The sequence below is a fragment of the Rhynchophorus ferrugineus genome, unplaced genomic scaffold (assembly GCF_030347505.1).
Source record: "Rhynchophorus ferrugineus isolate W39M unplaced genomic scaffold, kcgeb_rfMv2 rfM1, whole genome shotgun sequence".
Classification (NCBI taxonomy): Eukaryota; Metazoa; Arthropoda; class Insecta; order Coleoptera; family Curculionidae; genus Rhynchophorus; species Rhynchophorus ferrugineus.
In genome coordinates, this window is record NW_027472580.1 from 63524910 (window position 1) to 63551407 (window position 26498).

Consider the following 26498-nt stretch of genomic DNA (forward strand, 5'->3'; position numbering starts at 1 on the left):
AACTAACAGTTAAATCCTATTCTAATGTAAACAAGACCCTTGTAATGTAAACGTAAATATATCAACCGTCACATCACATCACTAGGCAGGCACCAGATCAATTTTTATCAATACCCTGAACTACGAAATTAGCATCAATACTCTACTAGAACTACAAAAGGGATATACGCGAGGCCTTGCCTATTTGGGCACCTTACTGTTGTGTTTAAATTATTTGTGAGCATTGCATGATTTTCGGTTCCTATGCGTTTGATGGTTTACCTAGTTTTGGTGACTTCAAACACCAATAGTCTACGTTTTAGCAACTGAGCTGCTGCAATTTCCCTTTGGTGGCGCTATATACCGGACTACAAACCTTTGTCAAATTATAAGACTATGTTATGACTGTGAGCTGTGGTGTTTCTGTCAGGAATTCAAAGAATAGCGATGTATTTTAAGCATGGCTGTTCCCTAAATCTAATAGTTTATGGTTAGGGGACTTAACAGAAAAAGACTGCCATTCGAATGTCAACTTGTTTTCTTTTCTTGATAAGTTAGTTGATTCCAGTTAATAGAATAAATTAAAAACAAAACAGCCTTATGATCTCCCCGGAATGTTATCAACTTCGCCAGTTACAAACCTGGTAGACTTATTGATTCGAAAACACAGACACTGTTGATTAAATTCTACACCATTTTAAACGAAACTCTTATAATGCAAATACATAACTTGAAATTAAAACTCAAAAATAAAATTTCAAGAGAATTTTTGATCACTAATTGTTCTTATTTATTGCCTCTGCTACCTCTCAATATAAGTGTAACGAAATAGTAAGTTAAAAATCAAAATTATCTAATTCGTTTAAATCAGATATCTGTATGTTGGGATGCAATATGGACTTGTTGTATTTTGAATTAATGAAATCAAGTCACAATAGCTCATAAAAGTATTTGATTTGTCCATTTGAACGTTGATGCTTAATAATATCGCTTCATAATAATATATAAATAAAGATTAGCTCGTAATCTGACTTCTTAATCTTCTTTTGATCTATTTTTTTTTTGATTGATTGATATAAGTAGATAATATATTATTTCAATACTAAAGTAGTAGTGTGAATTCAGACCATGCACTATTTATATATTATAATTTTTATATATAGAATTTTTATATATAGAATTTTTATATATTATATATTTTCACGTTGCAATTAATAGTTCTATCTATATTTTCGTGTTATATATTTTCATGAATATTATTAACTGGTTAGAAAAACTTAATTCTTTGAAAATGTATATCAACATTTTGACAGTTACTATTTCAAAACCACCATTTTTTCGAGTTATTTCGATACAATCTTATGAGAATGAAAAAATCAAAAATATGTTGTATTTATAAAAATATTTAACTTATTTCTAAATTTCATTAAATAATTAGTATATTTGTACAATATAATAAATCACATAGTATTATCATATTTAAATTATACGCATTTTATAACAAATATTTTTGTTTTAGTATCCCAATTTATCTGTTGGAGTCTTCCATACAACATATACTTACTTAAACACCATTCTTGATGGAGAACAGCCTTTGGTGATTTCCTCTCAACATATTGTTTCAAATACTGTAACCGCACCTGACGATTACCTAGCCTTGCTAAGACCTTCCCAGATAACAGATGTTGTGAAAGATACAAACACATACTACAGTACAATAAATTTAGAAAAAACACTGTATGAAAATGGCCAAGAAAGTGTTATTAGCACTAAAGAGGTTGTTACTCAAGTAGTTATAACCGAGAGCATCCCATCTAGAGAAAGACCGGTAATGACATCATATATAGCACTAGATACTACAAAACCACTTGAAAACAGACTGGTTGAGCCTACTAGTACTACCGAAGTTACTAAAACATATTATGTTACTTACACATATTACAATACTATTTTAGAAAATGGAATACCTACAGTTTATACAAATATCTCAACTGAAAGTGATATAGTAACCGAGAAAGTCCTTTTGCAGCCCAAAAAGACTTTAACATATGATATTAATAGCCAACGAATTGAGGCAAATCAAGAAAATCCCTTACCGAAATTTGATATCCTCGCAACAAGGGTATATTATACAACTTTCACATATTTAACAACATTATTAAAAGAAAAAGATCCTCAGCAGTCAACAATTATTAATTCTAGTACTAAAATAGAGCAAAATATTGTAACCGAAACTTTGGATCCAAACTTGTTTGACGACCAAGTACTTCTTTCACTTGCTAATGATGTTAAACATGGTTCAGGTAGTGTTAGCAGAGTAGCATCACTTAGAGATGGTCAGATTGTGGATATAACTCTGATTTCAAACGAACAATACAACGACATTAAACCTACCCAAGTACTACCTATAGAAAAGACTGAAATGCCTTATGTCGAGGCAGGTTTAGAAAGTAGTACTAGTGCTATTTTAGAAGGAAGTTTTAGTAGTACTACACCAAGTGTAATTACTGGGTCAACTATTGTATTTATTGATGATGACCCATTTGCTAATTTAATACCAACTCCTATTTTAAGTACTACTAACCTAAATATCAGTCCCAGTAGCGCCTCCCAAGTTGTAAAAGAAACTAATATCGATGTTGTGACTAGTAAAGTTAAACGAACGGGGCATAAAACTAAGAATAAAACAAAAGTCAGCCCGACTAAGACAGTTGGTGGATTACTTGCAAATACAGCCGATAAAAACACGAAAAAGACCGATAAAAACGATAAAAACAAGAAGCAAAACGGTCCTCCAAAAGTGACAGATACTAAACAACCAGCGCCACCACAAAATCTTCTTGGACTTGGTTCAATAAATATCCCGAACACTCTAGAAGTTTTAACACCAGTGCTTAGTGCGATGGCAGGTTATATTAATAAAAACTTGAAAAGTACAAGACGTTACGATGTGAACACTACGATAACTCAGCCAAAAAACCCAGTTATTCCTCCAGTTTTTGAGCAGCAGAAAAATGTAGGACCAGATATTTCGAATCGTTCTCCAGTATATATTCCAGTAGGTGGCATCGTGGGAGATGATTTTGAAATAGCTGAAAGTCAAAATATAGCAACATTTGATTGGAATGATTCAGTTAGACCTGAAACTCTGAGTAAGTATTGTTAAGTATTGTAACTATTTCAATTAATTTGTAATACTTTTTACGTATTTTTATTACAAAACATTTTTACTTATGGATATATATGATAAACATTGAATATATAGTTTATTCAATAAAAGTATAAACTCACGTCATCAAAATTTATGAAAAATGTTCGCAATGTTGCCACACCAAGTTTCAATTTATTTTAGTTATTTAGATTTATATTATGTTAGATAACTCGTGGTATACATTGAGGCCTAATCCGCCTAGTTCACAATTGTATATTCAAGTATTTTGTATGTATTTTAGTTTCATTAGAGAGCATATTTACCTTTTTACGCTTAGTTTTGTTTCCTTCGTTCTTGTATTTTCTTTTCAAGTCATTTTGATATCACTCTATTTCTCCGTACTTTCATATTTAACACCCTGTGTATATTTTTCCTGATAAAATTAGATTCAATTACTGCATTCTCCATAATGCATTTACTATAACTACAACACAGTGTTCATTAAATTAAATGACATAAAATGAACATTCCTTGGTCGATCCACTTGTTGTGATCTTTTCCAGAAATAGTATGCTGTAGTGTTCATAACAATAACTGATGCGTTCTCCAAATTCCTTAACAGCTGATTTTCAAACCAGAGCAGAAACATGTCATGGTTCATTTCCCCATGGTAATCGCCGTATAACTAGGGAAGAAAACACTAGCTCTGCTTCTGGACTAAAACTATTCCTATTTCCAGTTTGAAGAACAATATATCTATAATGAATAATTAAAAAATGTGTTATGACTCACAAAACCTAATCATATATTATTACTTTACCTTTTTCCATCAAGTTTTATCGTCTGTACTCCGTTTTTATTAGTTTCTTTTCAAGAGTATCTGTATTTTAAAAACAATCTCTGGAACTCTAACCGATACAGTATTTTACACCATGTAAATCCTATGTTTCCTAACAATATATAAAGGGATGAATTACATCCATAAAAAAGCTGTATAAAAAGTTTTCTATAGATATTTTCTAGATTAAGTTTTCTTGGGAAAAATTATATTAAATTAAGTAAATGTTTATATCGAAAAAACTACTTACTGTTTTTATATTTTTTATAAATTTGATCTCGATAGATCTCACATCAAGATGATCTTAATTCGTCACCCGCTTCGTATGTGATATTACGGAATTAATATCAACCTTATGTCGTTTAGTGATCACTTGAATAGAAATATTTAATACGAGACAAAATTATTCAAGCATTCTTAGTCAGTTTAGAATTTTTCGGTATGTAACATAATATATAACATTAAAAATAAAGTTATATAATATTTTAATTTTATATATGATTAAGCATTTATCTGAAAATATTTATATTTTAGGCAAATTAAAACATGAAGCTTCTCTTTTAAATGATGGGATTCCAATAAGTCCCGGAGAAATAATTACGGCAAATTCTGATGTTATTGTTGGCAAACCTGGACGAGTTGGCCCAAGATTACCATCAGCGATACCAATTCGTTCTTCCGAAAACCTAAATAATGTTCCAATTGATATGAAACCACCGCCACCGCCACGCAAAAAACATGCATGGAAATCACATAATAACAATATAAATTCAAGACCTCAAATACCACTAGTGAACGATAACTTGCAAAGCGCAACCAATATTGTTCATGCTCCAAATAGTGATGATTACGTAGGACCTCCTCCACCTCAAAAACAATCCCTGGAAAAGTTTCAAGGAGATAAAAGGAAACATATACCTTTAGAAAATACAAATAATGATCACAATAGTTTCCAACCTTATCAACAATTTACTGAGAACCAACGGTTTAAAAATGTTTTAAGCCTTGGAACAAATTCAAATAAAAATGGAGTAGGATCAGATGTATACGCGGCACAGTACAGTGGTGAAACGCCACCCCCTTATTCGGTTAATCAAATAATTTTGCCATATCAATCGGAAATTGATAAACAAGCTCAAAATCTACAAGAGACGATCAATGAAAATTACTACTCGAATTCGCAAAAGCAAAATTCGTATCGTCCGGCGTATGTTCCGCAACAAAAACCCATCATAGCACCATCGGTTCCATTGGTTTTGCCGGAAGTCGTTGAGAGGAGTACTGGTCAACCTCTCTTAGTGAAGCTTCAACCGTCTCAAGTTGCTTTTGTCAATATACCTTTCAATAGAACCACTGCTCTAATATATGGTGGATCTACTGAAATACATCACAATGGCCAATATTTTGATGACCCTAGTCCATATCCACAACCAGAATTTTCTGCTGTTGAGAATTTTAACAACGGAGTACCGCACTTTGCTTCGGTGCACCCTAACACACCACATTTAACAGGAACAAATCAAAAACAAGTTTCAGGTGTTATAAAAGTCAGTCCAACTAATAGTCAGGTTATACAACAAGAACCTGACACAAGCGGAAATCAAAAAGTCCCACTAAGTATTATTCCAACAAAACCAAAAGCTCCTAATCAAGATGGTTTGGTCAATTTTGTTAATCCTAATGTAAATATTAATGTCCCTCCATTATCATTCGGACTAAGTGAACAAAATGGAGATATCAATGCCCATATTATTAATCATGGAACTATTACAGTACCTATACCGTCTGTTCCTGTTTCTATACAAAATGGTTCCAATGAATTTTCGGTTAATTCTTTTGGTAATCAATTGAATATATCGTTTAACAATATACTTTCAAAACCAAATGTATACAATGACGATCATAATTTTGGTAGTATTCCGCTAACTGGTGAAAACATATTAGTAGAAAATAATAAACATATTAATTCGGGGAACCACGTACAGGTTCATCCACCCTCCACATACTATCCGAAAATACAATCTTATCCAAAGGAACCATCTATTGATATGACACCTCCACCGTATCAAAAAGTGAAACCAAACACAGAACTAAAACCGATTAGACTCGGCAATCTTAAACCAAAACCACCTCAACAACCAAAACGCAACTACCCTCGACCAAGACCACGCCCGATACCTGGAATTTCTGAATTTATAACACCTCCACCAATCGATAAATATACTGTATCTAAAAGACCATTCGGTAATAGATATGTACCAGGAAAAAATCCTGTACTGATACCTCTAATGCCTGTGACTCCTCACAATAATCCACAGCATGTACATAATCATAAGCCAACTACTTTCAACGTACCAAGAGATCCCAGTTTTGGACAGAATAATTATTTTGAGAAACCACCAATAAACATCGTTAACTTCAATAAATACCATTCAGAAAATATTTACAAAGATGTTTTACAAAACGATAATGATGATCTTGATCTACCAGATGATCACTTAGAAGACGATCTGCCAAACGAAGATGGTGAAGTGATTCAAGAATCCAATACCCGCCCTTTAAAACCTGGAGAAATACCTATTGAAATATTGAGAAAGAAGGAGAGCACTACTACTGAGAAGACAAGCGATTTTGTTAGATTCCCTGATAGAAAGCCAGTTGGTGTAAATGTTAGGTTTCCATATGATAAATATGAACGTCCACAATACATCGATTTTAACAGAAAACCTACAGAAAATAGTATTCCACCTAATAACGCAAACACATTTGAAAAACCTCAAGTATATGACGATCATTCTGTTCGTCCACTAAATGATATATCAGCCTTTAAAAATCAAAACAACGGAATGTTTGGAAACAAAATGCCACAAATTACTACATCGACGATTAAAACGATTCCATTCATTAATTTTGACCAACACCAGACACAAACCGAGGAAAATACTTTACATATTGGACCCGCTATTATGAATCATCCACCAATAACATATCCGACACCATCGATAGTTGAAACTACTACATATAAAGAGGAAATTTCATCACAGTCTCAAATTACTATGAAAAACATAATTAAAACAACTACCCAAAAACCTATTCTGATTTTCATTGATGAAAACGCTTCTTCCAAAGACGACTTCTTCCATAAAAAACATGTGGAAGAGAACAGGCCAAAAGTAACTTCTTTACCAATTGATACATATACACCGATGGAACCAGTTCTTGTTACAGCACCAACTTTCTCTAATGCAAATAACTTTTCGCAAACTGAAACTCCATTTGACGGTTCGAAATACTCAGGAATGCTACCTACCAATGAAGTTAATATTTTGACGGCTCATGAAACAGATATTGCAAAGAATACGGAACCCAATAAAACCAATTCATTTAACACAACAAGAATTCCGAGCAAACCCTTGATTAACTTAAACAGTAGCGAAAAGTTACCGATAGATATTGCAAATTTAACTCAACAAATAAACAATATGAAAGTAATGTATCCTTCACCGAACACCCAAGATATACTTGTTCCTAGTTTGGTTATGCAACCACCGAAAGAAGACAGAAACGCTTCCAGTAAAAATGTATTTAACACTACACATATGTCCATAGAATCCGAAGGCAATATAGAAGAAAAAAGTACACGTAAACCACTAGTGCCAGTGCCTTCAGAGGAAATACTTCCACCTCCACCAGAGATACCGATACGCCAAGAGTCAACAGTACCAACGACAGAAATAGTTTTTGGCATGTCTCCACCTCCTCTTAAATCAACCCACAGGCCTTCTATTGTTCCTTTGCCAATAAGGCCTATAAATCCAAACTCCTTTGATGATAAAAAATATCCTGGAATAACTCCTACAACTATTCAAAACGATCACCATAATCCAAATCCGCCATATCGTCGTCCTCCTAGTTACAGAAGACCCATTACTTCAAGACCTGCAACCACCACTGCTCCTCCGCGAATAACAACTTATAAGGGTAACTTTAAGAGACCAAAGATTCCTCCTACACGTCCTGTAAATGTACCAGTATATCAAAACGAGGTTAATGAGAAAACAACTTCAAAAATACCACTATTTGAAAATAACTGGAACAATACGGTAACAACTACCGAGAGTTATATTACACCATCGCCTACTTTGGAAACTAATACATCAGTTGACATTATCGTTGGAAATCCTGATATGACAGTCGTTGAAGATGATATCAAACTGCTCCAAAATGGAAAAATACCACAGGTAGACAAACAATCCAGTGAAAGTCCTGAAATAATTATCGATACCACTCTGAAGACAACAACATCCACAACTACTGAAGCTACGCCTGAATTAATTACTGTTCCTCTCGACTTGGGCGATATAGTTACCAAACCCGTTCATCACGCAGGAAATGAAGTAAAAGTCATAGACGATTTCGAAACGTCAATTGACAACCTCCAACCTAGTTATTCTAAGGACACACGTCCATCTTTGGTACCAACAAGATATATAACCCATACTAAGACTCATACAGTAACTATAACTAAAACAACAGTAGTGAAGACACTTGGTGGTCCGCCAAGTACCTTAACTGTATTAGTAACTAAAACAGAAAAGAGTTTTCTTGTTGATACTATCACGGAAATTCACACATTAGTTAAACCAACTAGCATCGTTGAAACAGTCACGACTACCGTACAAAAAGACCATTCCTTATATTCACCTGATGTTTATTACAGCAATTATCCAAAAATACACCTTAGGCCTGATTTGAAACCAATCACTGACAAAACTAATGTTGAAATTGTGACACATATTAGTAGTAGTTCTGATAGTCATGAAGCTGAAGAAGATGATTCATTAGAAGATTTTATTATTACAGGTGGAGATGAAATCAGGTAAGTTTAAATTCTATGACTAATATCCGTTTTTTACAACAGTTAATGTTGTTAACAATATTTTATACCACTTTTACATAAATTGCTTATTTTTAGCGAGGACACACCAAATAAAAATCAATACAATAACAATGATTCTATTTTCGTGGTGATGACGGATAAAAATAAAGGTGGCGTTGTTAAAATACCTCCGGTCATACAGAATCCCGCAAACACCAGCTCAAATGAGGAGCAATCCATCGAAGATCTGCCTGAACGGGACGAGATAACTGATAATGAAGTAAATAATATTCTCTTAGGTGGTATTTTAATCGCTAACCACCCTGAGGTTAATTCGCCTGATATACAGGAGAAAGATAAAGATAAATGTTTACCAGAATGTAAAGCAAGTCGAAACGAACTTTGTCAAAAAATTGAGAACACTATGCGATGTGTGTGCCGACCAGGCTTTGCCCGCATGTTCCCAGACCGACCTTGCAATCGTAAGATATACTATATTAATGTATAAGAATTATTAGTTAAACGCAATTATATTTTAGCTACATACACTTATAGCTTAAACGTTACATTGGATAAAATTGGACAAACCCTATTAAAATATAATGACAAGCTTGGTTTAGAAAATAGTACCGAGTTTGTTGTATTGGCAAGGAAAACACATGAGGCTTTAGATAGAATGGTCATGCAATCTGACCTTAGAGATATTTATCACGGTGTTCATGTGATGTCCTTCTATCCAAATGCAGATTCTGAAAATGATGCTGGTATTGTTAGTCAGTTCTATCTTCAAGTAAGTATTCTGTATAGGCCGTTCAACAACACAGCCGACTTACGTTATAGACGACGTAAAATTGTAATTTTATCCTAGTTAAAAAGAAATAGAATTACGTCTGACGAGTGGGAGCATGTAACCGAATCAATCTATAAAATTCGATTTGGGTTGGAACTTGGGTCATGTTGCCAAAATTCTTCAAAATATTATTGATAATAGTTAGAAATTATAAACCAGAAACGTATACTAAAAATCAAACTTAAAATGTGCGTCATAAATTTTAATGACATTAGTCGGCTGGTCTGTGTTTTTTAGAAGACTATATATTAAAATGGTAACACTATTAACGTAAAACAACAGTTTTCCATTTACTATTATTAAGTTATTCAGTGTATACAGATACTAATAGCGAAATGCTTAAATTGGATATTCCACATACATTACTTTTGTTTAATTTGAAGAAATCTGCTACTTAGGCTTCCAAAACAGTCCGTTATATCATCAACGATTAAAAATGACGATTTTGATACCAAACAAACAAAATCCCTGAAGGACCAAAAAAGTCGAGTAACAATTAATTACAAGACTTATTACACGTACACCCAGGTCAGATATTTCAGACAAAGTAATAGTTGATGAATCAATTGTTTCCATACGTTTACCCACCGTGGGAAAGATCCAAAAGGAAGGAAAGTACCACCACACGAATTGTTTCAAAAAAAAAGACTAGCAGCAGTGAGTAACAGCAGCATCCTGTTGCATGGCTACGCTCGTCCACACTCTGCAAGAATTGTGAAGAATACATTGTTGAAGCTCGAATATAATGCTCTGCGGCACCTGGCGTACAGATCGGACATCGCGCCTTCTGTTAGCGCCTGTTATTTAGGTATATGCAGCATAGCTTGATTGACACACAGTTTCGAACTGTTGAAAAAATGTTAAAAATTAATTGATAATGGGATCATTGCAAAACCAGCATCGTTCTTTCAACACAATAACGCCATATCATGCCAGAGAGATGGCAAAAAATTGTAGAAAATAATGGAAAAAAATTCTATATTTTTCTATAGTTTTATTACTATAAATAATAATAATGTTTCTTTTTGAAGAAAGGATTAGCTTCGAACCTTCTTGACTTTCGGGAATGCTTGCTATTGACCGCGAAAATAATTACTAAATCCATTGAAACTAAACTCGACAGAGAGACATTATCAAGTAGCATGTAGACGTGCCAATATGACGATGTAATAAGTATACATTCGTTAAACTGACGCTTGAGCCAAATATAAGTTAAGGGGCGATTTAGTCGTTAAGGCCTAATAAAGTTTTATAGTAATAAGTGCAAATAAGTAAGGACCCAGAAAAATAAATATGTTTTTGTTAGCTTTCAGACAATATAAATGAAAATCGAATGGAGGACATATTTAAGAAATATTTGAGAGGTAATAATTATTCATTAGGCGGAACTGATCTCATCAGCTCTACAAAAGCGTTAGAACAACTGAAAGTGCAAGATTTTAATGAGTGCGATCATGCCCAGTTCCATGACTGTTCAGAAAACGCTCAATGTTTCAATCTCAAAGGATCTTACACCTGTTCATGCAAGGAAGGATTTTCAGGTAAGAATTAATAAATTATTTTAATTCCCTTTATCAGAAATTGCATTTACAATTACCAATTGTTAGATCTGTCGGAGAATATGTTGTATCCAGGCAGAATATGCAGTGCAGAACAAGTAGGATGCGAACTGTGTAATTACCATGGTACATGCTATTCTAGAGATACTGATGATATTATGTGTGAATGTTTTCATTGGTACGCTGGAGAATTTTGCCAACTGAATCTAAAAAGTAAGTTTTTAGAATAGTAATTATATTTTATCTCGATAAGATGATGTAAGCATTTTATTTTGCAAAAAAAAGTGACGACTTATTGGATGGATGAAATAAACAATACAGTTAGCAATACAAATAAACAAATCGCTATGTCTAGACATCCCACTCATCATATCTTCCAATCTAACATAAACATATCGTGTCGTTTTTAAGAACCAGGGCCATATCGGGCGCTTGATATAACACCTCTCACCTAAACGGGATAGACCAAACCAAGACTAACTTTACATTTTCTACAGGACTACAACAGGCCGATTTGTAAGAAATAACATAACCTCCTTTTTTATTTAATTTGTTGAAGAATATTTAAGCCCCACTGCGGTCCAAACAGGGGATAGTCTGTATGGACAGTCTACACAATGGCCAAGCGTTGATGATGATGGCCTTTTTTGACGAATCTGCTTTTCAATCGCCATTTCTTTCAATTTAGCGATAATAAAATTTAGCTTGAAAAACTAAAAGGTATTGATTGCCACTAAGAGAAAGAGAAACAAATCTTCTCCATTCATTTCAATAAATTATGAATGTACTTTACTACTCATCTGCCAAAAAGACAATTCACCCCGAAAAGCCAAAATTACTGCAGAAGTTTGATTGTGATTATTTCTGAATTTAAAACACTTTATGTGTTCAAGCCACATAAATCAAAAATGGTCATTCTATGGTCATGTTACAATGACATTTCTTTTTAAAAGCATATCAGTACAGACATGCTTTTAATATCGTTATCATTACAGCAGATTGTTATAATTTGTTCTCAATTTGCTTTTCACCATTTCTACATTATATTCGAATTCTAAGATTATAAGATATATAAAATGATAACAAGAAACAGCTGTTTAAACTTTCTTATATTGTTCTTATATTGAACTGATATTATAATATAGTTCTTTCTTTTTCAGTTATTTTAATTGGATTATTTACTTTGGGCCTTGTACTGTTTGCTCTGTTGTTAATTTGCATAATTTTAACATGTGTACGAAGGAAACCAATAAATCGCGGAGTAACTGGAACAACTGGCTTTTTACCACAAACAAATAGAGATGGTACATTAGATAGGCGAGCTATGATTGACGACACGAGCTCTGAAGACAGTCGAAGCGAAGCAAATACTTTACCACCATATGTTCAACAGGTCTGGCGCATTTATTATACATCATACAATTTATTATTATACAACAATATAACTAATTTTACTCAATTTATAGAAAGTACCCGTACTGAAACCTCCGCCAATTAAAGGAGCTTTAAAAAAAGTCTCCAAAATATCAACAGCTAGCATCGAACACGGAGAACCATCTGTTATATTCCCAGGTTAGTTTTAACTATTGATTTTGTATCGAATTGTTATTTTGATATTATATTCCTTACAGATCAAAAGGACCGATCTTTAACAGTTATGATACCACGAGCTAAGTATCATCCACCGCCTCCAACTTCACCTTTAATTAATTACACTACTTTTGATGCTAGTAAACCTAGTGTGCCTGCTATAAATAATGAAGCCAAACTACTCAGTTATTTAGATGCGGGACCGAACACAACAAAGGTGAATTTATTAAATTTTCTAAATTAATCAAATTCTTTAAATTATGTTGAAAATTTTAATTATTCTAGTCACTATTACATGTTGATTCGAAACGAAAACCGAGCAATTCAGCAAGCGAATCTATGATTGAAGAAAATACTACTAGAAAAACTTCTGGAGCCTTAGTTTCTGCCGGTTTTGAAGTTTCTGCGACTGTTGTGAACAATATGGGCACTCTAGGTATTTCAGCTTTAAGCATAAAAATAATTGGATATCTAACGCATAACTTTACAGGTACCACATGTGGAACTGAAGCAGATCGAAGTGAAAATGCTACCTTGATACATAAAATAAGTGCCGATATGATATCAAGAGTTGATACATCATCTCAGTTTAATACATTAAGAAAATCATTAGTGTAAGTTATTAGTATATATATATATCCAATTTTTATTTACCAATTTTCCTATATTTACAGTTCAGTTCAGTTACAGTGCCTCTTTTCTTTATATTTGATTCTATCCCTTAGACATGTTCTCGTTAACATATATTATTTCTTTCAAATTAACTAGTTTATTTTTATGACTCATGATATATCCCAATTTTTTGGCTTTTTTGCTAATACTTGTATACCCATGCTTCATTGCATGAAAGTCTGCATGTCATTCTTCAATTCGTCCTCATTTTTCGATATCAATTAGTTTCTGTATCATAACCTACAAAATATAGATGTGTGTCTCGTACTGACATCTCTTGTCGCTTGTGCTACTATATAATTGCAGATATATTAAATCATTGTGCTTTACAGTTTCATCAAAGTCCTATTGTATCTCCACTTTGTAAAGAACTGATATTAATGTCCTACTTTTCCATATCCATATTTGGCCTTCTTATATTCAGCAATTTGAAATTGATAATCGGTGATCAGCTGGAAGTTAATGAATATTGCAAACAATGATATGCTTAAAAGCATAAGTTAACTGTAAATATTATTGAAAATCGGTCGGAGTTTTAATGATTAAAGTGTGCTAAGGCCGCTGGAGTCAAACAAGTGAGGACAGAAAGGATCAACACCAGCTGGGAAAGATTGTTTTTACAGCTTCATGTGCTACTCAAATTGCATGGAAGAAAACTATAATTGTTCCAATAATGAAGAGAGAGATTGTAACCATTGTAAAAAATATTAACTTATAAGCCTCCTATCAATTGCTGGGAAGATTTTTATGAAGATCTTACAAGATTCAAAGAGACTTCAAAGAGCCCCCGAAAATACAATACAAGAAGAGAAAGGGGGATTTAGGCAAAATCGCGGATAAGATTTACCTACCCAGCCAATTTATGGAGCCGCTAAAAATTATGAAACATTTCTAAGCATCTTATAATTATTCCATTAGTTCCATACGATTGCGAAATTATTTAATAAATTTATTTGAGTTTCGAGCAGGTGGTCATCAAGGAGATGTCTCTTCACTGTTTTTCAATCTCAAAGGGATCCAGATGGATCAAGTACAGCAGTTCAAGTACTTTGGATCAATAATGCAGAAAATATAAGTTCCGTCTACTGCTGAAGTAATAAGCCGAATAGGCCAAGCTGCAAGAGCTTTTGTTTCTCTAAGATGATGCGTCAGTGAGGTGAGGTGATATATTACAATCAAGACAAAAATCTTTCTCTTTCTAACGCTTATTTTGACGATCCTTCTGTATGGCTCCTAGACTTGGTCACTGTTAGAATATGACATCTTTAGGCTTGAGATCTATCAAGTGCGATGCTTGAGGTATATATTGTACACGTTTCTTTACGGGAATATTAGAAATGAAGTAATTCGTTTAAGATGCGACAAACAGCACACAGTTAAGGAACTAAGTCAGAGACTTAAATTACAATGATTTGGATATGTCTGTAAGAAGGTAAACGAATTACTAAGAGACTTTTGTGGCGAAATAGTTCTTTTGGGTACGAAGATAACGAAGACAGACTTAAGACTAGCGAACACCTCACTACTGACTTTACACACCACCAATTTTATATACTGTGCTAGATGACTTCTTTCCATCTGTTCACGTTGATTCTTTGCTTTAAGAAACTTCTTAATTCTAACTTCTTCATATATACATATTTTGCTACTGCGGTTAATTACCACAAAATTTTAAATTCTTCTATAGCCAATACATTTTTTCACTGCTTACAGTGACCAAATTCATTCCTTATGTTTGTTTCCAGCGAAATTTTATATTTCCAACTATAAAATGTCTTTTTCCATTATATTTTTTTTACAAAATTCACATTAATTATCTGTCTCGAAGGACCAATTTTTTTGGTCCTTTTAACCTTATGAAATATCCACAAAGGAAAAAGCCCGTATATAAAATTGTACTTTTGACAACAACGCTCAACTATGTATTGCAAGAGGTGTATGTAAAATATATACTGTTGTACTGTACATATATTGTATATATGAATTTCAAATGGAAAATTCACATCCCAGATATGGCCAGATTATAATTATCGATATTCAGATCACTAAAAATGGGTAAATAAGCTCATACTGTAAAAACTGAAATCGACGCGATATTGCAATTCTGCACGAAAAAGTTATTATTGTTTGAAAAAAATAACAGATAAGGTTGGAGGAAATTGTATCGGGTCACCACAGTAAAAAGTTATTGGCGCTTCGAAAATAGAGATTTCAAAGGATCATTTTCATCATATTTTGCATTTCTAGTGACGAAAAGGGACAATTGCATCCCATGCTCATCAAGACACTCATAATGCCAGTGTCAAAATGGAATAGCACGTTCAAAATGTCTCGCCTAATCGTTTAAACAGTCTTTGATTTTTGATGAATGATTTTTTTTAATATCGATGCAGACATATTCCATCTACGCCATCACTACGGAACTAAACATCGACTATAAAATGGTTTTGAATTATTAACTCAAGGCCAGATACCAAAATAAAGTCGATACTTGAGTTCCACATAGAATACAGTAAAAAAATTAAGGAAGTTCTATACATTTGTGAATCACTGATCAATTGTGAATCATTGATGAGCTACAAAAGGTAGCACGACAATAACGAGCGAAAATAATTGTGGTCGAAGCTTTCAAAAGATTAATAATGACGGACACCAAAGAAGGTGAATCTAAACTATTAATTCCACTCCAACTACCAGAATTGATCAACAGTTGTCTCCCATCACAACAATACTAAACTATACACATGTTTGACATGTGACTTAGTAAACAATAAAAGAGTTTATATTCAAAGATTTGATGTTTCCACCGCAAAACCCGGATTTTGCCTCATCCGAATACAATTTGTTCCAGTTTCTGTAAAATTCTTAATCATGTAAAGTTGCCTTGAAGAGACTTGTGACCAGTTTTTCGCGCTCTATCTAGTTCAAGTTCTATAGTAACAAAATTATTTGGCTTATTTTTATTATTTAGTTTGACCAAAAATGTGGCAAAAAGTCATCTTTCAAAACGCGACATATGTAATTGATCAGTATTTGAAATGTATATGACTACATTCACTTTCGAATATATGAACAAACGGAATTTGATTTTTCTTTAACCCATTATTTTGAAAGATCATAACTTGTATGATTTTTTTAAATATCCATTTAAACAAAAAGTAATAAGAATGAAATTTAGATCCTAATATGTTTTTAGCAAATATTTGTTGCATTTGTTTTACAATTTTCTTTTAAATAACTTAATATATACAATGTCCTAATTTATTTTAGTGATGACGACTTGGAATCTAATAATTGGTTAGATATACCCAGAATAAGGTAAGACAAATAATAATAAACAATATTGTATTATAACCACCATTATATAAATTTTAGTACCGTCTCAGAATCAAGATCTTATGACGAAACTACGATACCTCCTCCAATGAAGTCATTTAGGAGCGATTACGACACAAAGTCTTTACAGCACCAAAACGATGTAAATATATGATATAAATTAAATTTAGATTATAGTCCACATATATTTTTTTAGGAGGCCAATACAATGGCAGAGCGTGATTTGGGATCGACTTTCTTACTTCCCCATACCCATCTATATAAACCTGAAAGAGTAAGTGTCTAAGACTAGAACCAACAGAACGCATTAGAATTTGATTACAAATAATAAATCTCATTTTTTCAGGGTTCTGATATATCTGGATTTGAATCACTGTAGAGCGATTCAATGGAAATGTGTAAGATCACGCTAAGCAGTTGTTCAAGTGCCTTATTTATTATTTAGTACCTAACTATTATTAATTACTTATTAGGAGAGAATAAAAAAGAAAAATAGTTTATTTTAAAAATGCATTTCTTAACATGCACTGTTATTGGCCATAATTTATTTAAATTTATGTAAATAATTTATTTTTCAGTTTTTGACATATTCTATGTATGATACATATATTTTTCTTATGCAGGGTGTTTCAAAAAGATCTAAAAGAAATGTTTTGGAACCCTCTGTATATATTATTGAATGAATGTGAAAATGTAAATAGGTTGTGTGATATGATATAAAATATTTTTTATATTCTTAAATAATACTTATATTTATATTAAGAGAGATTCTGGTCTTACATAAGTACTATATGTTATATTGTAAATGTTTTATGTACTATAAAAATAAAATAAATCAATATATAGATGTCTTAACACTATAGAGTGCCAAAAGAAAAAGGTGATTACTCTAGGAAATCAAATTCACCTAGCTAAAATTATATATACTAATTATATTATTATAACAAAAGAAAAAATATAAAAGTATCTGAAATAATTTTCTTTTTATTTTCCATTCTTCTAACAGTAATATATTATAAAAAATGTTTTATTAAGCCATTAATTGAGCAATAACCATTAGATAATTATCTCATATATGTGATCAAAATACCAATATCTACTTGTCACTACTAAAATATACAGTAAACAGAAAAATAACTTCTAAATTATGAATCTGTAAAACCTTATCAGATAAAATTTAAATATTTTTTAAGATTCCATACCACATAAAATATATATCAAAAATTAAACACATTAAATAAATATTAGAAGTCAACATTATATGTACAAAATGTACTCATCACATGTGTGTGTAACACACAAATACATAAATTGCAAGATAAGGTAAAAAACATAACATTAATTCATATATATAATTTTATTACTTAAAATATTAAATACAATAGAAAGTACAATTTAGCAAAACAAAACACAAAATTATTAAAATATATTTTAATTAACATAGAACTCAATTTGGTTTGAAGCTTTTTTTCTGCAAAGCAGCAACATAGGGAAAAAGTTTAAACTAAATGATCAATCTACATTGCTTTTATACCTGTTCTAATGTATTTAAATAATATATACTTTGGAGTAACTATACAAAAATGTTGATATTGATTTATATAAGTCTTATAGAAAACCTACAAATGGTATAAACAGCGTATAAAATGCACTTGGTAAAAAGGTATCTCAAAAATGTTGGGTATAAGCTTATAAAACCTGGTAAAAATACATTTTTGCTCATCTTAGCATCAATGTTATTACTATTGTTATAATTATTGTTTTTAATACTTTTGATCTCTTATAGAATACACCACAACACCTAAAACAGAAATAATAATGGTTTCTACTAATATCCTTTTATTGTATTTCAAATCTGATTTTATTACCTAAGAAAAATTAAGCACCAAAAAATAATGAAGCTTTTAGTCCTTCCAATCTTTTTTAATTTCAAATGTCCATTCCCATTTCAAATGTTCGTTTTTATCATCATCAGTAAACAGAGAGTGTACTGTATAAGAGCCTCTAGCCATCATCCCAGATGGGGCATCTTCTGAAGGTGTAGTATAAGATTGAATTTCAATTTTAGGGGCATATGAACCTACCATGTGAGTCATCTTATCAACTATAAAACAAAAAAAAAATACAGTTTCTTATCCTTGAAATACTATATTTGCAACTACTAACGATGGCAAACAATGAATAACCAACAGTCTACTTAATGAAAATATGTGATAGGAATAAATTACTTCCACTTACCTGTTATACCTAATTTATTTGTTTTTTGAACATACTTCAAACCATGCACAATTTCCCTTTGAACAATAAATTCAATCCTAATTTTATATGATACTCCTTCTTTAATAACAAAGGTTCTTTTTTTTAATCCTTGTAAATCGGTTGTTAAATCAAGTGAAATTTCAGGGTGATCTACAGGTATTAATACTAGTCTCTTCACAATAACTTTTCTTGGATTATCGGGTTCTAGAAAAATTTCCTTCGAAATAATGTTTCTGTCAATTATTTATTCTTAAATTTACTCACCAACGATAATAGGTCCTTCTTGAGCTTGCCCTAGAAGAGCTTCTTTATATTTTCTCAAACTCTCATCATCCTGATCAATTTCTAGTAACTCATTAATGGACTTTTCTGGTGGAGGTTTATAGTTAGACTCAGGCTCCTTCTCCAAATCATCGGGAGTAGTAACTTCGTTATTTTCAGACATATTTAAAGGATTCCTATAATCAGACATTATATGAAATTATAAATATTATATATTAAGAAAAATTGATTGGTAATCTTATAGGTAAAGAAATCCAAAATAACCAAAATACATCAAATCTATAGGTATGTGTGTATGGATGTATGTAATATATACAAGGTTATTGAGATTTTTTACCTCTATTATATCAGTCACCTATTCCTTTGTATGTATGGTATAAACAAATTATCTATATTTTATATTTTCTAGGTTATACTAAAGTAAGTAAAATATAAGTAAAACAAAATAAAACTGAATAATAGCGCAATATGAGAAAGTACGTGCTGATAGGATAATCTGTAAGTAACTGATAAAAATAATATGGTTTTACCACAATTAATCTAAATAAACACTTGGCAAACCGCAACATTCAAAGCAAAAAATTAGTAGCCTCGATGTACGAATATAATTAGAAACACTGAAAATACATACCTACAGGAACTTAAAGTGAACTGAAAAAAAGATAACTACTACAGAAAGAAAAGAAAATCTTTCTTTCCCGAAAATATGGGTGTATTCCCCCAGGCAGAACTGACGCAGTCTACGCGCATGATCTTCAGTTTTCCAGTATTTCTGCGTGCGCAATTTTCATGACTAATACATTCCATTATCAATATGTACATAAAATATATCAAAATGTTTATGTTAAACTGTTAATATTCCCTTAAATAGAAACTTTTAACTAATTGTTATATGTAAGGAAAAATTTCAATCATTAATATAACAATGTGAAACTCCTTAAATTCAATTCAATATGTATTGGTGGTTATCTAACTTTATAAACCAATTAAATAATATTTATATTCATCCATTGTCCACTCTATATAAAGAACAAATTTTGAATATTCAAAGATAAGATGTAATATATAAATATAGTTATATTTTATGTTCTCCGCCAATTTCAATCAAGTTTAATTAAATATTTGATATTTAATTAAGGTAGAACATTTAAAAATATATATTTATATAAAGAAAAAAAATTATGTACAATTAAGTAAAAGTGTTTAATATTTGGCACTCAAATTATCATGTAGCAATAACAAAATAAATGGAATATAAAAATGTGTTGTAATAAAATGAATTTCTGCAACCTATATTCAAATTAACAATAATTAAAATAAAAAAAACTTAAAAAGCACTATATAGTATTTTAAAATACTTAATTCCACCCAAATTACATAATTTCTAAGAAATTTACAAATCCCTTCTTATTTTAGAAAGTTTTAACAAAAAATTTCCCAAATGTCAGAAATTTGTTAATATAAAAAAAAGAATTGCTAATTTTAATAAACGGCCTTAGGCTAATGCATAACAATTAAGAAATTATAGGAGTTATTTTGTTATAAAAAGAATGAAAATTATAACGTATATATCATAAGTTCATAATGTATGAAAATCGATTTCGGTTTTGTGACGACTATAGACTATAGATATTCAAATAAAAAAGCAAATGTATAAAAATATAAATGTTTATTTATTTGTCACCGTTTTTTATTTACATAGTTGTATTATTTAAACATCTTAGATGTTAACAATAACAAGGTAAAACTTAAAATATTAAAATTAACAAAACCTTCAACAAACACAGATAAATTCGCAGTCATGAAATTTTATTGCATCTCAACTTATGTTTATTGGGTAAACACAATTGTCTTTTCCTAGTGAAATTAAAATAACTGATTTTATTATGTACAAAAAATATTTTTTTAAGGAATTTCTGTCAATTATACTGGAACTCCATATGTTGGGCGAGGAGCTACACCTCCTCCAGATGATCCAATAAAGCCACTATCTAATCCTCCAATGCCAGCGTTGCCAACACCATGACCAGTAACCGAAACGCTACTGGAAGATCCAGCACTTCCTACATTTACAACATTTGATACAACTCCTGCAGCAGCACCATTTGCACCGCCGGCAGCTTGAGATTTGGTCTTGTATCTGATAAAGTAGACTTCCGGTTTGCTAGGTGGAGGTGATGCCACAGCAGGCAAAGTAATGTCTCCAGGAGCTTCAGGTTTCTTAACCAAAACATAAACTAAGGTCTTTTCTTCGTTGAGAGCTTGTTGTTGGAGAATTTGTTGTTGGTAAGATGGGTAGGATGGAGCCTTAATGAAAATAATTTTGTAGTGTTTAGTAGCTTTGACACCAGGTGCAGCTGCTGGTGTTCTAAACTCTTCGGGCTCTGGTGGAGCTACGTGAACGTAGATATGTTTTTGAACTTGAACTCCGCCACCTAAACCAGCTGCAGAACCTCCAAGTGTCGAACCTGCAGAACCTCCACTAATAAAGCTTCCGGACGATCCGCCGCTGTTGAATCCGAATGAATTAGAGTTAATTGACTGACCAGCGGTGTTAAATGCTCCGAACGAAGTGCCTGCATTTCCAAAGCCTCCAGACGAGACCCCACTTCCACCCAGACCTCCTCCTAATGCAATTCCACCAGCGTTTAATCCCCCGAATGTACTTCCGCTTCCACTAAATCCTCCTAAGGCAGGCCCTCCTCCATTTAATCCTCCGAGAGCAACACTACCTCCGTTAAATCCTCCCACCGAAACCCCACTGCCGTGCAGTCCTCCAGTTAGTGCACCACCTCCAACAGATACCGAACCGAATGACTGTTGTGCTGATGGGGCAGGATAGTTGTATTGGGGTTTAGCCTGACTTATGCCAAGGCATAGAGCTGTGATCTAAAAATTACAAAAGAGAAACATTTTTAGAAATAATTTTTATCTATAAATATTTATTAAAATTATTATCTCCGGCACTGATATTTTTGGCTCAGACATATTAAGGAAAAAATAATATATTTGGTGACATGCAAATAAGATAAATACCTATTTCATCACACGTGCCATACCAAATTTTCACAATACAATAAAACCAATGTAAAATGAAGACCACACCTGCCCACAGAAAAAATGAAAGCTGAATAGATTAGTTTTAGAATTGTTTTTTTACAACTATTTTAAAAAGATGTTTTTATTGATTTGTTCAATAGTTGAAACATTTAACAGAGCATCCTATGCAGTATATAATTAGTTAAATCGTTCGTCTTGATATATACGTTTTACATATTATGTATTGACTTTTTTTTTCTAGTTTATATATAATTGGACAATTATACTCATAAAATTTTTAGAAACTTACTAAAACTTCAAATATTAAAATGTAATTAATAAACTCAATTAATATATAATAAAACACAATAACTAAAAAGGTTTTAAAACATTTAATTATTATTTTAATTTAATAAATAATTTGAGAATAATTTAAATTTTGTGATCTTTGTTTTGTAAAATTCTAAATAAACTAAAAACTACAAGCAATATTGTTAGGAATCAAAAGAATCAAATTTTCAAATCATAAAATTTAAAAAAATCTGATAAAACATTCAAAAATGTAACATCGTATTTAGGGGTGTACTGCAAAATATCAATAGGATAAGACAATGTATAAATATACGTACCAGGAATGCTCTCATGACTGATATGATTTAAAAAATTTTAGGTGGTAGACTACACAAAAATTAGCTGGTCTCGGTGTCTTTTATATCGAGATATCTTGTAAAAAGAGGTCTCCTCACGTGTGTCACAATGGAGGGAGAATCTTCTGTAGTTCGGAAGAAATCTTTTTCCAAAGACGTAACACAGCCCATGTAATAACATTTAGGCAAGAGTGAAAATCGACAAAAGGTTGCGACCTCAGGTTAGTCAGTTGTTTAGAATTATTAATAAAAAAATATACGAACAAGACGACGAAAATGAGGCGTTACGCAGGTCAGTGGCGTAACAAAATAAAAAATACCACGATAGTTCTATTGTATTAATATTGTTGGTAGCTTCATGCGTGTAATTACAGTAAACACGTTTCTAGCTATAAACCACTATGTATTTAATCATTAATAAGAAAGAGCGTATTAAATGAAAATACCTTCTTATTCTATAAAATTTTCAAGTAAATCCTGAATTATTTAATTCATTTAAAGAAGAGTAAAAATGTGTAGTTTCTGAACATTTTACTATTTAAAATTGTAAATCGTTTTTATATCAATATTTTTTTAGAAAAACTTACACTATCAAGATTAAAGAAAGAACTATATTGAAAATTAAATTGACCGAACATTTCCAAATAGGATTCACTTTTTTCACATCTATAGTTATGCTATATTGCATATCGTCAGTAGTATTTAGATTAGGTACTTCCATGTACTCTGATCCTTCTTTAAGGTTTCGAACAGTTAAAATTGTATTTTTATTTTTAAAAAGACATTTATTGAGAAAAATTGGTGTAATATATATTAATCAAAGTCACCTTGCTTTGATCCCACTAGGCGCACAGCGAAACTTTAGGGCAATGGATATCTCGCTATGGTGACGGTATTGACAGCTTTCCTGGGATTTGCACTTGCGATTGTCATAGTAAATCCCCTTCATCGGCAGTCACAACACGTAACAGAAGACAATAAGGCTGGCAATTCATTGTCTTCGAACTTTTTTAGTCGGCGAGATCAACGTGATGGTCTAGGCAGCAGATTTCTTCAAATCAAACCACAAAAATACAAATTTCGAAAAATCGACTTTGAGCGTTTCATGATTGACGTCTGTTTACACTAAAAAGGTATTATATTATATATGAAAAAGTTAAAACGATCGAATTTAACAGTTAGGTTAGGTTATTTAACAGATGTTTACATTTATACTTCGAATTTTCACTAATAGATATCGCTGATAAAATTACATGCAATCGCCTATTTTTTTTTCAATAAAAAAAGATATTTTAAGCAAAACATTTAAATTCAGCAAAAACATACGTTATGTATTGTTTAAACATGGAATTTCGGCTTCTCAAGTGTTCAAAATTAAGTAAAAGAAAGTCGGTGGTGGTGCTCTACTCAGTCATTAAGTATCATCATTTGATATAAATGAAAAATTGTAAATAATATGTGAGGGATGATGGGATGATGTGATGATGAACAACTTGGTTATTTATGTACGCGATCTGAATGCGAACTGCCAAGGAATAAAGCAAATATCGTATAAGATATGTGATCAAACCAATGAAATCATGCTAATGTAAGCAGAATTATGTTTATAGTCACATACGGTTATATTATTCATCATAAATTAATACTAATTGTCAACAGGAACATTATCTAAGCAGTGTTTCTCGGAAATTTTTTCATCAAAAATATTGGAGCCGGCTTGGTTGGAGCAGTGGTCAAGGCTACAGGAGGCATGGTCGTAACTTTATGTTTGTGATTGTCTAAAAGTCAAGAGTGCAAAATCAGACAAGGAAATTTATCCCAGTCACGCCCGATAAGACCGCATGTAATCTGGGATGATTTCTAAGTTGGTCACTTGTCAGTGAGTAAGCTTGAAACCGATGACCATAGTTCGGAGCCCATATTAAGCAATATTTCCAGTCCAGATAAACCCTAGTTAGTGACAAAACGGAGACTTTAAAATATTATGAAAAAATGGAACCTGATTTAATTTTATCGGATTACAACGATTATCAGGTCATTCAAACAACGGAGATCCTATAATTTATTATTATTATTTTTAGTTATAATTGTTTATTATATAATTGTTAAATATTGATTATAAAAAAACATATAATTGAATGATGGGATATATAAATGTTGGTGCCATATAAATTTAACTAAGGAAATACAATTATTCCACTCTTATAGTTCCTTCACTAGGCAGTATTAAACTGGTCCATTTGAATATGGATTCTTCATGAATTGTTAACTTGTGAAAAATATATATATTTTTTATTTAATTAATACATTGTTACTAGTCGTTTCCGTCTACAATTTGTCTTTATGATAACCTAAAACTAGGTATATAACTAGGAGGACCCATCGGCCCTATCTCAGTCTCTGGTGAAATAATGTTTATAGATGTCACTGCTGTATTTTTTAATATATGCACCTCACTACACAATACTACACAAGATCAGATGGTTTGATTTTTTTGAGTCTGTGTCCGGTTCTGGTGGTATCCAAAAGCTGCAATATTTCAATATTCTCATGAGAATGGAGTCTTTCCTCATGCCCCGTTGCAATTCTCTTGTTTTCTTGACTGACTGTGGGTATCTGAAGGTCTCGATGTACGTAATCCATCATATAGTATTTGGGTGCATCCACAATACCTCTCAGGATTTTGTTCTAAAAAATTTGTATTTTATTTATGTTACTCTTTGCAGAACATCCCCATAATCGAACTTCGTATATCCATATAGGTTTCAATATTTGCTTATATAATAGCAATTTATTATGTACTGACAATTGTGATTTTCTTCCAATGAGCCAGTACATTTTCCTATATCTCAATTCCAGTTCCTTTCTTTTCTTCTTTATATGTTCCTTCCAGCAAAGTTTTGCATCGAGATTCAATTCAAATTCAAATTCTTAATATTATTTTAAAAATTGTACAAGAATTAATCAATATACGTCATCAAATTTATGATGTCATCACATCGCAATGTTTCCGGATTAACTTAGAATTTTGGTTTGTAGTCTCTTCAAAATAACAGTGTCGATACTAAATAACTCACGTCATTATGATGTCGAATATATTGCCTATTGAAATTTGTAAATTCGTTTTAAAATCAGACAATATCTCCTACTCATTTCATTCTAGTTAAAGTTAGAGATACAATGCTATCTAATATGTTCGAACACTTAACCGAGTCAGCCTACCAAATTTGCCTGGTTGTCCAACGCCTGAAAAATTCTTCAAAACATTAGTGACAATAATTACAGACTTATAAACCGACAAACGTTGTTTTGGAGCTTTGTTTGAACGGTTGCATTAGATTTACTATGATGTTAAAGTACATTATATTTTATAACATTTTTTTTTGGTTAGAATTTTGTTTTCAAGCCAAAATGAAC

The 26498-nt window shown here is 31.8% G+C and overlaps 3 protein-coding genes across 6 annotated transcripts in view; 1 reads left to right on the forward strand and 2 right to left on the reverse strand.

The window, feature by feature from the left end:
• Positions 1–17830, forward strand: part of LOC143199309 (uncharacterized) — a 23703-nt gene extending 5873 nt beyond the window's left edge. The window contains exons 4-18 of one of the 2 annotated variants that reach the window (XM_076409156.1): positions 1499–3131; positions 4503–8847; positions 8944–9329; positions 9387–9637; positions 11004–11238; positions 11305–11469; positions 12417–12649; positions 12723–12828; positions 12888–13063; positions 13132–13282; positions 13337–13460; positions 16789–16836; positions 16894–16996; positions 17051–17128; positions 17201–17830. In XM_076409156.1, coding sequence (XP_076265271.1) covers positions 1499–3131; positions 4503–8847; positions 8944–9329; positions 9387–9637; positions 11004–11238; positions 11305–11469; positions 12417–12649; positions 12723–12828; positions 12888–13063; positions 13132–13282; positions 13337–13460; positions 16789–16836; positions 16894–16996; positions 17051–17128; positions 17201–17233 — 8067 coding nt within the window. In that variant the 3' untranslated portion in view covers positions 17234–17830. Of the gene's footprint in view, positions 1–1498; positions 3132–4502; positions 8848–8943; positions 9330–9386; positions 9638–11003; positions 11239–11304; positions 11470–12416; positions 12650–12722; positions 12829–12887; positions 13064–13131; positions 13461–16788; positions 16837–16893; positions 16997–17050; positions 17129–17200 lie in introns of both variants that reach the window. The other variant, XM_076409074.1, reaches the window with a different exon arrangement.
• Positions 17831–18196: 366 nt separating this feature from the next.
• Positions 18197–20173, reverse strand: RhoGDI (rho GDP-dissociation inhibitor). 3 transcript variants are annotated; one of them, XM_076412115.1, is made up of 5 exons: positions 20027–20173; positions 19378–19571; positions 19093–19317; positions 18723–18958; positions 18197–18655 (listed from the first exon to the last, which is right to left on the reverse strand). In XM_076412115.1, the coding sequence occupies exons 2-4, from the start codon at positions 19556–19558 to the stop codon at positions 18759–18761; spliced, it is 606 nt and encodes a 201-aa protein (XP_076268230.1). In that variant the 5' UTR covers positions 19559–19571; positions 20027–20173; the 3' UTR covers positions 18197–18655; positions 18723–18758. The 3 variants fall into 3 exon arrangements, with proteins under 3 accessions (XP_076268230.1, XP_076268308.1, XP_076268390.1); XM_076412193.1 differs by lacking the exon at positions 20027–20173 and adding an exon at positions 19733–19899; XM_076412275.1 differs by lacking the exon at positions 20027–20173 and adding an exon at positions 19751–19877.
• A 1014-nt stretch (positions 20174–21187) lies between these two features.
• LOC143199251 (uncharacterized) lies at positions 21188–23166 on the reverse strand. The gene is made up of 2 exons (XM_076409031.1): positions 23064–23166; positions 21188–22284 (listed from the first exon to the last, which is right to left on the reverse strand). Exons 1-2 carry the CDS (start codon positions 23076–23078, stop codon positions 21319–21321), a joined length of 981 nt encoding a protein of 326 aa, XP_076265146.1. The 5' UTR covers positions 23079–23166; the 3' UTR covers positions 21188–21318.
• Between the last annotated feature and the right edge of the window lie 3332 nt (positions 23167–26498).